The 10372-nt window shown below is 43.2% G+C and overlaps 1 protein-coding gene across 1 annotated transcript; it reads left to right on the forward strand.

Annotated features, from left to right (window-relative positions):
- Positions 1-250: 250 nt before the first annotated feature.
- On the forward strand, positions 251-5003 carry LOC308275656 (eotaxin-like; the record flags this gene model as incomplete). Its single annotated transcript, XM_080714017.1, has 4 exons — positions 251-323; positions 1787-1898; positions 2294-2395; positions 4793-5003. 4 exons carry the CDS (start codon positions 251-253, stop codon positions 5001-5003), a joined length of 498 nt encoding a protein of 165 aa, XP_080570143.1.
- Positions 5004-10372: the final 5369 nt, after the last annotated feature.

The following is a 10372-nucleotide window of genomic DNA, read 5'->3' on the forward strand; positions in this document are numbered from 1 at the left end:
CTCAGAAAACAAGTGCCAAATCCCACCCACCACTGGCCTCTCTTCTCTCTTGCAATCTTCCCAAGAGCTGGAGCTGTTCAAGATTCACCCTCCATCCTGAATTGACCGCGACCTCATGTAGGCAAAGATTTCCTTGGAAGCGCCCACCCACTCTGCTCCCTATAAAGCCAGGCAGAGCAGTCACAAGAGTAGACAGGCTGAAAACAACCCAGAATTCTCTGACTCACCAGAGCCTGTGCTGTCTCCCACCATGAAGGTCTCTGCAGTTATTTTGTGCCTGATGCTCACAGCTGCCTTCTGCACCCAAGTGCTTGCTCAGCCAGGTAAGGTCCTGCCTCCTACCCCTGAAGAAAGCTACCCACTTCCAGAACCATCAGGGCAGCAAAAATTTCTCACTGCAAACCTTGCATTTTAAAGATAGAAAAAGTAGGAAAGCAGGTCTCCCAGTAAGTAATAACTTCCAGCCCCAAATCAAGTCAGTTGAAAGAGCCAGAACTGGAGTTCTGGTCCCCAGCTCTCCTTCTGACATGGGCATGTAGTCAGAAGCTGAGCGCATCTGTGACCAACCGCCCTCATCATATTTGGTGTGGCATGGTGGGCACTTTGGGTAGTGGGGTGGGGCTCCTGAAATATTGCTTGCTGCCCCAGAACTTTTGCTGGACTCCAAATCAGCTTTCAGAGACAAAGGTCCTACGGCATTCTCTTGAGGCAACTCATTTTGAGTCTGGGAAACATGTAGGTGTTTGTGCCAAAACTTACCTTTCTATCGTCGGCATTTATAGAAGACATCCATCTCAGTAAGCTAATGCATGTTGTGGTAACAAACAATCTTAATTATCCATGGCCTAACACAACCAAATTAACAAGGGTCAATTTCTCCCTTGTGCTAAATGCCTGTAATGCATGGGCTTGAGAGTCTGCACTACATACTGAGGATCCTAAATTGCTTACCGTGACAAGGGAGAAGAGCTCTCGAGGGGCTTCACCAGCGGTACCTGCAGGCTCAGAAATGACACAAGCCACCTTGTCGTCTCCACTATTGGTCAAAACTAGTTAATGATAACAGATTAGCCAGTCTCAGAAAGTGAAGAGTTGTGTATTTTCTCTCATATGTGGCAGCTAGAGAGAGAGATTGGGAGACAAAGGGGATTTCAGATAAAAGAGAAGACAGTCCAGTGGAGTGATGGGGGGGTCTAGGAGAGGAGGAGAGGGGACTTGATGAAGGAAACAGTTCAAATAATGCTAGGAATGTACACTGAATTGTCAAATATGCGAATCTCAACATGTATGGGGAAGGGGAAAAGTGGGATGGGATCCAGAGGGAAATCATTAAGTGCTGTGTGCATGTATGTTCCATCACTCATTATGATGTATAATTATAAGGTACCAGTAAAAGTATGTACTGAAAAAGAACTAGTTAATTGTTCCAACCAAACAAAAGTGGTGAAGAAGTACAAGTCAGCTCTGTGTTTAAAAAGCAGAGAATGGAGAGTATTTGGTGGATGGTACCATGACCCTCACATAGCCATGTAGCTCCTCATAGTGATAGAGTCCGGGGTGCATGACATTGTTGGAGATTTTCCTGACCATTGTAGGAGATGCTGGCTTCCCACTGTAAAAGGAGGTGCCATGTCAAGGGCAGAGGCAAAGGGTTTCACAGTGGACAAATGATACCTCCACCTTTTATATGGCCTCATCTTCTAATTTCCTTGAGAAAGACATACTTGAAAATATTCACATATTATAAGAAGTTCATTCTTTCTGTTTATTTTACTCCCCAAATCAGTTTCTATCCCAACCACCTGCTGCTTCACTGTGAACAGTAAGAGGATTTCCATTCAGCGACTGGAGAGCTACAGAAAGATCACTGGCAGCAAGTGTCCCCAGAAAGCTGTAATGTGAGTAGACAAAGCCTACCCTCTTCCAGACCCCCCCCCCAAAAAAAAAACTCTGCTAAGGCACAGAGTTAAGAACTGTGTCTGAGTTGCATGGAGTTGTAGACTCAGATAGTTTTGACTTCTGAAATCCAATCGGTGAGCTTTCCCAACAGAAAGTGTTTGCTCCAGCTCCCTGTGCAGGAGCTTTTCCAGGTTGTACTAGTACCTTCTCAGTCAAGAGAAAAGATGGTTTTACCAGGCCATCAGGGGCACTTGACCCCAGAGCCCTATATTTCTTTTGCCCCCTTTTTGCTTTTATAGCAAACCCTTTGCCCCATACAAATGATCCTGGAAGGTTTAAGTTTGAATGGGTGGAGTTTTCAAAATCTTTCTAATTGCTTCCTCTCTTCCTACAGCTTCAAGACTAAACTGGGCAAGGAGATCTGTGTTGACTCCAATAAGAAGTGGGTCCAGAACTCCATGAAATACCTGGACCAAAAATCCCAAACTTCAAAGCAGTAATGATCACATTTTAATGATCACGAGAGCCTGAGAAATGCTTGATCAATTTTTCCTTCCAGCCATTTTTCCTTCCTGAGATGCATTCTGAAATAATCCCATCATCATTCCCCAAAGAATGAGTTTTATTTTAAAAGACAGTTAGATTCTCAGAGTATTTAAACATATTTTCCATATATAGCAGCTGTGTTAAAATGCAAAGCTTTGAGCAAATCCCCTGCCCTCTCTGTGAGCCCCAATCCAGTCTCCTGTCAAGTGCAGGTAATGTGATTCCTCTCCTCCCTCCTTCCCTAGAATCCTGTAAGAGCTCATCAGTATGAAATTTTTGGAATTTTTAGAAGGACATTGCTATTGTGAGCCCAAGGTTAACTTGTAATATTCAATGGAAGCAAATGTTGTTTGAGGAATACATAAAATTCACACATACTTTATTACAACCGGCAGTTGTCTTTTTTGTATGGGAGTTTGGGTGATTCACATTGAGCAGGGTGAGGGAATATAAAGATGGCTCTGGGTGTGAGGTATGTTTATGGGGGTAGGGGCTGTGTTCCTGACAAATTACCCTTTGGGTTGGCTGGTCTTTGCTGAGATTCAAGGCCCATTTGGCCCTCTGATGTCTGTCTCCATCAGCAACTTCCAAGACCCACAGTAGTCTGGACACTTTCTATGCAAAAGGCTCCCCACCAATCTATCCTTACTCACCTCATGATTGTTTCAAGTCTCTCCTATGACCTATCACAATAGCCTGCGGTTCTCCCCATCCCTTTATTGTTCTATCTTCCAATATACACAAACACTACAGACACTGAGAAATCATAGAAAGGCTAGATTAGAAGAGGCTTAGATGAAGGTTTCAGAGGCAAGATGGAACTCAAGTAAGATCTTGAAGGAGAGAGAGTGGAGGAATTTTTAAGAGGCATCTCAGTCTAGGCAGATAAGCAATATTAACTGAGCAAATGCCTAAAAGTAGGAACAAACAAGATGCTTATTAGATTGAGTGGATGCCTAGCAAAGGTGTGTTAGAGTTAGAATATGTGTGACATGATGGAGAAACTTGGAAAGAAGGTTGAGGCCTGGCAGTCAAGGCACAGGACTTTGTGCTCCATTCAGATAGTGATAAGCAAGGTGAGCACATAGGGTCGGTGAGCCCCATGGGTAAACATCTAATGATGCCCCTCATTGGCTGTAGTGTCTGACAGCTATAGCGATGCTGTGTGAGATGTCATGCCAATGAACACTCTATAAGCTCTCAAATACTGGTGATGGCTAGGATACTGCAGACAGAAACAGCAAACTCATACTTGGGAAGAGTTTCTGTTCCAATTAAGATGGATCATTGGCATTTTCAGGGTAGAATTAGTGCAAAGTAATCAAATGTATACTTTCCACTAAATAGCTGGCTAGTCTCCTTGATATGAAGCCATGGGAGGGGCTCAGCCTTTGTCATAGCAGGTTGGATGGTCTTGCTGTGGGGCCCACATGTAAAACAAACCCCTGCTACAATGACTATTTATTTAGTTTCTGGCTGCCTGAATACTGTGGCGACCGTATCGGAAGATGGCCATGTCAACTAGCCGAGCCATTTGTTTACTTGTTCATTCAGTGACTCTCTCATTCAAATTCTCTGGTAGGAGTTAACACCATATCTTCATATGCTGTGCCCTGTCCCATAAGCATATTCACATTCCTGTCACCCCAACTTCCTTCCCTCTAATTTCTTTTTGTCTTCTCTTTCTAGAGTCCTCACCAACCATCTAGAGCATCCACCATTGTGTGAATTCGTTTTTTTGTTTTTTTGTTTGTTTGTTTTTTGCTATGACAAAATACCTGGGGAAAGCAAAGGAGGAAAGTTTTGTTAGGGTTTGACTTCCGAGCCCTCAGTCCGTGGTTGGCTCACTCCATTATTCTACCTGTACTGAGGCAGAGGCAGAGCATCATGATGAGAGATGGTGTGGCAGAGCTGCTCACTTCGTGGCCTTGGAAGTTTTGGGTAATAAGGTATTTTTAAAAGTTAAACTATGCACATTGATTCTAGACACTATTTACACTTAATAGATTACAGCACAGTGTAAACATAACTTATATGCACTAAGAAACAAAAAATTGTGTGACTCTCTTTGTTGTGATGTTAGTTTTATTGTGGTAGTCTGGAACCAAACTCACAACGTCTCTGAAGTATGTTTCTATATGTAGTATATAATACTTGATAATAATAACAAACTACAATTTGTTACTTTATGTATTCACCATATTTTTAATCATTATTTTCTAGCATATTACTTCTACCTATATAAAAATTACTGTAAAACAATTATATGGGCAGTAACCTCATAACTGCTCCATCCTTTGACTGCATTATTTTCTCCTGCACTCAATTTAATCTATTTTTATCTTAGTCATTATGGCCCCAAACATACAAAATCTATTGCTAATGGTGCCAATAAGAGGTCACATCAAGTGATTGGCCTGATAAAAAAGTTAAAAGTGATTAAAAACTACAGAGGTGGAAAATTGCTGACAGTTATCACTTGCCAGTCAGGCTTGTCCCATTCGACCACAGCCATGATCTTTAAGAACAAGAACACAGTGTCAGAAGCTATTAAATGATCTGCTTCATTCAAAGCAATGAGACTAACACAAATTTAGAATGGCTTGTATCAGAAGCAGAGAAACCTTCTAATGGCATGGATTGAAAAGTGAATGTTGAAGCAGATCTTTCTCAGTACTGTGACAATTATGGCCAAAGCAAAAGCTTTACAAGGCTGAGAGCTGGACTGTAGCTCAGTGGTAGATCTCTTGATCTGGCTTCTAGCCCCAGCATTGCAAAGAGAGAGAGAGAGAGAAAGAGGAAGAGGAAGAAAGAGAGAGAAAGAAAGGGAGAGAGAGAAATAGAGAAAGAAAGAAAGAAAGAAAGAAAGAAAGAAAGAAAGAAAGAAAGAAAGAAAGAAAGAAAGGAGAAATAAAGGGAGAGAGAAAAGATAAAATCAGTTTGTAGCAACACTGAAAGAAAAGGCTAGATTCAACTGTGCTATTGAATTTACCACTAGCTATGAATGGTTCAAATGATCAGAGAATTGTTATTTATTACACAATATAAAAGTGAGTGAAGGGTATATAGAGAATTTTTAGAAATTCCATGTAAGTTGATTGTGGAGGAAATTTACTTGCCAGAGCAAATCTGGCAGAGCTATAGGCTCCTACCATACAGCCTGGATGTGCAGTAGACTTTCCACCTAGGTTTGTGAGATGTGCTCTGTGATGTCCACACAATGACAAAATCTAATGACACATTTCTCAGAACATTATCTCTGTCCTGACCTCACCCCACATCTTCAGACAAGCAGATGACCAAGAAAACTGCTCAGACTCCACCCACTGGGAAGACTTCCACTCACTTGTCTCTCAAGGCCACTCCCGAGTTGGCTATAAAACACTGCTCTTCATTTTTGGCTGTGACCATATACTATGCTGAATCATCTGTGAACCACGAGCAACATTTTTCTTCCTCCATCATTTGTCATAAGTAACTCATGGTATGACCAGAGCAAAAGGCACGCCAGGTGGCTGACATGGGGGTCTGAGCCACTTGCTCAGAATTTTTGTAAATTCAGAAAATTTCAAACTTGGAAATTGAAAATCCCATTCCTGCCACCACTCAAGTCACCAGGGGCTTCTTGGAACCTGCTTATGCCCAACCCCAGGGAACCATTTCATCTTACAGTGAATTACCAATGGCCCACCCAGCATTGTGACTTGGGTGTTCTGAACCCAGCTCGTGATGTACAGTTCTGGTTGCAAAGTCACTTGATTTCCCACAGCCAAGCTCTCCGTCTCTACCAGAATCTAATGGCACACCAGGAACTTTATTTTTCTTCAAAAGATATAGGTTTTACTGTCTAGGTGGCCTAGCCTTTCACCAAAAACCCAGGTTCCACTACTGAATTAGAGACTCAACACACAGAGAGACTAATTTTCCCATCAGAGTTAACATGTACACAGTAAAGCCTGTCCAGCTGTGTGGCTCAAGCTGCAGGATCACTTGCACCAGAGTCTGTTCCTGCCACCAGCCCCCTGTGGGTAGAGGCTTCTGTATAAATGGTGGAAGGCATGAGAGATAAGAATTATTCTTTCAGTTAGGAGAAGATGTCCCAGAATGTCTTTAGACTAATCTTATGGGGTGCTCTGGGACTGAATAACCCCTTGGAATTGTCCCAAATTAAAAGAATGGGGTCAGGACTTTGTATGCCCCCACCAACCACTTATTAGATATGGACATTCCCCAAATCTAATATAGAAGTGTGACTGTAGCCAAGGAAAAGACTTAGACTCACCCTATAATTTCACTTTCTTCTAATTGATTTTTTAAAATTTCTAATTTTGCAGGTGATGGAACTGCGCAATATACTAGCTTTGCTATAGATGCTCCCTCTCCCTGGGACCACCAAATGGGTTAAAACTGTTCACTGAATCTCTTCCCCAGGCCCTGGGGGGAAAGTTGTTTCCCATGTTCTGGGGACAGATGTTTCTTACATTTTAATTAACTGGAGAGTTAGCTATTCCTGGGAAAAGAAACTGAAGAGGCCCAAGTCATAAGATTTTCTAATCAGTAATTTTTCTTTAGACTTACAAAACCCAGGCCACCTAGTGATCTATTGACAACAGCAGCTCATACATCCAAAAAAAAAAAAAAAAGCTGACTATCCCTCAAATCTATAACTACCTAGGCACTCCCTCATCTGATATGCTTCCCCCCAAACCCCTTTATAACCCTTGTGCCTGCAATCCCTAAGGAAGATGGCCTCCTTTTAGGATGAAAGCCTCTATCTTCACTCTTGCAGGCAATAAATCTCTTCCCTCCCCAGGGATGCCTCCTCTAGTATCAGCTTCCTGTGGCAGTCCAGTTGTCCAGCCACATGACTGTGAGGAAGGCAGCTCTCCGCGGCCAAGGCTCCTTCACAAGGACACATTCAATGGGAACATTTTGCTCATCAATGCCACTAAAAGTAGGGGAAGGGATACCTCGGTCCTGACATGTGGGTGGGGCCCTGGGCAGAGCCATGCAGTATCCAGGACAAGATGCTGGATCTGGACCTGAGGCAGGCCTGCGAGTCCTGGCTTTGATCTGCAGCCTTAAGGGACCTCAGTTTACCCAACCAGTGGCTGGGGAAGAGATTAGTCAGTGGAGAACAGTTTTAACCCATTCGGTGGTTCCAGGGAGAGGGAGCATTTCTAGCAAAGCTAGTATATAGTTCTTTTGTTTACAGATATGGGGATGGAAGCCAGGGGCATTTGACTTCTGAGCTACACCCCTTGCCCTATTTTTTATTTTTTATTTTGAAACAGGGTCTTACTAAGTTGCGGAGGGCCTCACTAAGTAGATGAAGCTGTCCGTGAACTGTGATCCTCTGGTCTCAGCCTCCCGGATGCTGGGACTACAAGCGTGTGCCACCACACCCGGCATAAAATGGGTTCTTAACCTAGAGATAGAGCTTTGAGTTGGCTATGCATTAAAATCAGCAGGGACGGATCTAAAGGCACAGCTTCTAAACTTCCTCCCCTAAAGATTCCAATGCAGTATATCAGAGTGGGGGTACGATGAGGGGACTCTGCTCCACCTCCTGGACCTGCTCCAGCTCTGGCTGGCCCCTAAGTCACGTAATCTCACTGGGAAAGTCTGGATGAAGATGCCTGCCTCCAGAGGACTGTGTGAAATAATAGGCAAATATTTGCATAAACAGAGGTGTGGATGCCTGCCCAGATGGTAAAGGTGCAGCCACAGGCCCGGTCTCCTGTGAAGAAGTGTTTAGCTTCACTAGTGCTCAGCATCATGCTCCTGGTGGAGCATGAGCATGCAGGGCGAGAGGCGGCCCCACTGTGCTTCTGCTCCACAAAGACCTGGAGTCAAATCCACAAGAAAACTGGCTTTATTAAAAGCCAGCTTTGAAGGAAGATGAAGGAAACTTTCCTGTTTCAAATCTCCATTTGTAGAGAACTCAGGGTCAAGAGAAGCATTTAAAAGAAAAGAGACAGCAAAACAGACAAGATTGTGTGTGTGTGTGTGTGTGTGTGTGCGCGCGCGCGCGCGCACGCAGATTTAGATAGGCAGAGAACTTTTCTGTCTCAGCTTCTATGGGGATGCTGTGGTTAGACCTTCATCCTTTATTCTCAGCATGAGGAAGTACAGGATGCAGGAAAACACGTTATTAGGCAGTTGTCATTAACTTTAGAGAGAGTCTGTTTCACTTGTATCTTAATGAGCACCATAAAAGCAGCACTTACATCAGAGCTTGGTCAAGAGAATTAAATTAGCTAACACACATAACCTCTGCAGTCCCCGGGCAAGAGGGAGAACACCATTCATAAAAGCAGCCGTCATTACTACTGAGTATCTACTGCATGTCCACTGCAAGGCTGACCTCTGTATGGAGTAGGACTTAATATTCTTTCATGGAATCAAAGTACAGGAAATGAACGGAGACATGTGTAGTAGAGGAAGGAGACCAGGAGGAAGGAGGAGGAGGACTGGAATTAAATTGACCAGATTATGTTATGTTCATGTATGAATATGTAACAGAGAATACCACTATTATAAATAATTATAATGCACCAGTAAAAATTTGTGTTAAACGAGGCATGGTGGCACACTTGGGTAATCCTAGTACTTGGGAGACTGAGACATCACAGGTTGGTGGCCAGCCTCAGCAATTTAGCAAGGTCATTCACAACTTAGTGAGACTTTGTTTCAAAAGTTTAAAAAAAAATTAAAAATAGGGCTGGGGTGTAGCTCAGAGGTAGATGCCCCTGGGTTCAATTCCCATTAACACACACACACACACACACACACACACACACATCTGTTTAAAAAAAAAAAATAAGTTTGTAGAATGTTTCTTCCAAGCAACTTTGGGAAATGCTGGTAACAAATGCCACTGGTTCTGTTTTGTAGAAAGGCATGGGAAAATACATGTTAGTAGAAGACTCATGGGACAATTGAATGACCCAAGCACAGAATACATGGGCCTCTAATACTGTATGGCTTAAGCATTTTGTTTCTGTTTTGGAGCCTCTGATTTTCTCTCTGGGAAGGACAAGTTGGAACACAGTGAGTTTTCAGTCCCTATTTGATGCTTTTCCAAATTGTGTTTTCTTATAGGAGATCTGAGACAGAGCTCTAGAACAAAGCTGGGGATAAGATTTCTAGGCTTGCTCCCTCATTATCCTCTGAGCTCTTTGAGGACCAGATAGGAAGCAGGGAGATATCTTTCTGCAACGGAGGACCCATTTCCAACCTCCATCAGAATTATTTCTGATCACAAGTTTCCTATTTTTCAGCAATTGAAATTGTGACTTGAAGTCGCTTTAAGTGACTGCTACAGAGAATTTACCAAGAAACCAGCCTAGGGGGTCCCTCAATAGATGAATGTATTATAAAATTATGGGATATACACATAATAAAATTCCACTCACCCTTAAAAAAGAAAAAAAATATGTTATTACAGGGAAGTGAATTATTGGAGATTATACTAAGAGAGATTATCCAGTCACAAAAAAGTGAAGTCGGATGTTTTCCCTCATATGTGGAAGCTAAGGAAAAACTGGGACACTGGGACACAGAAGGGACTCCAGACAAAGGAGGAGAAACCTTAGGAGAATGAGGAAGGAGACACAAGTAAGGAAGGCAGTGGTGGGGAGGAGACTTGAAGACAGATACACCTCAATAGACATGATGGACATACACAAATGCATCAATGCCAGTTAGTGTCCTGCTTGGGGAGGGGAGGGGTGGGATGGGAATGGGGAGGGCTCATTCTGCGCTGTGTGTATGTGTGCCTCTATCACCCTGAACTTCAACACGATGTCTAATTGCAGAGCACCAATAAAAGAGAAAAGGAAAGCCAGGCATGGTGGTGCGCGCTCGTAATCCCAGCACTGGGGAGGCTGAGACAGGAGGATCGCGGTTCAAGGACACCCTCAAC

Source organism: Muscardinus avellanarius, assembly GCF_963383645.1.
Source record: "Muscardinus avellanarius genome assembly, chromosome: 16".
Taxonomy (NCBI): Eukaryota; Metazoa; Chordata; class Mammalia; order Rodentia; family Gliridae; genus Muscardinus; species Muscardinus avellanarius.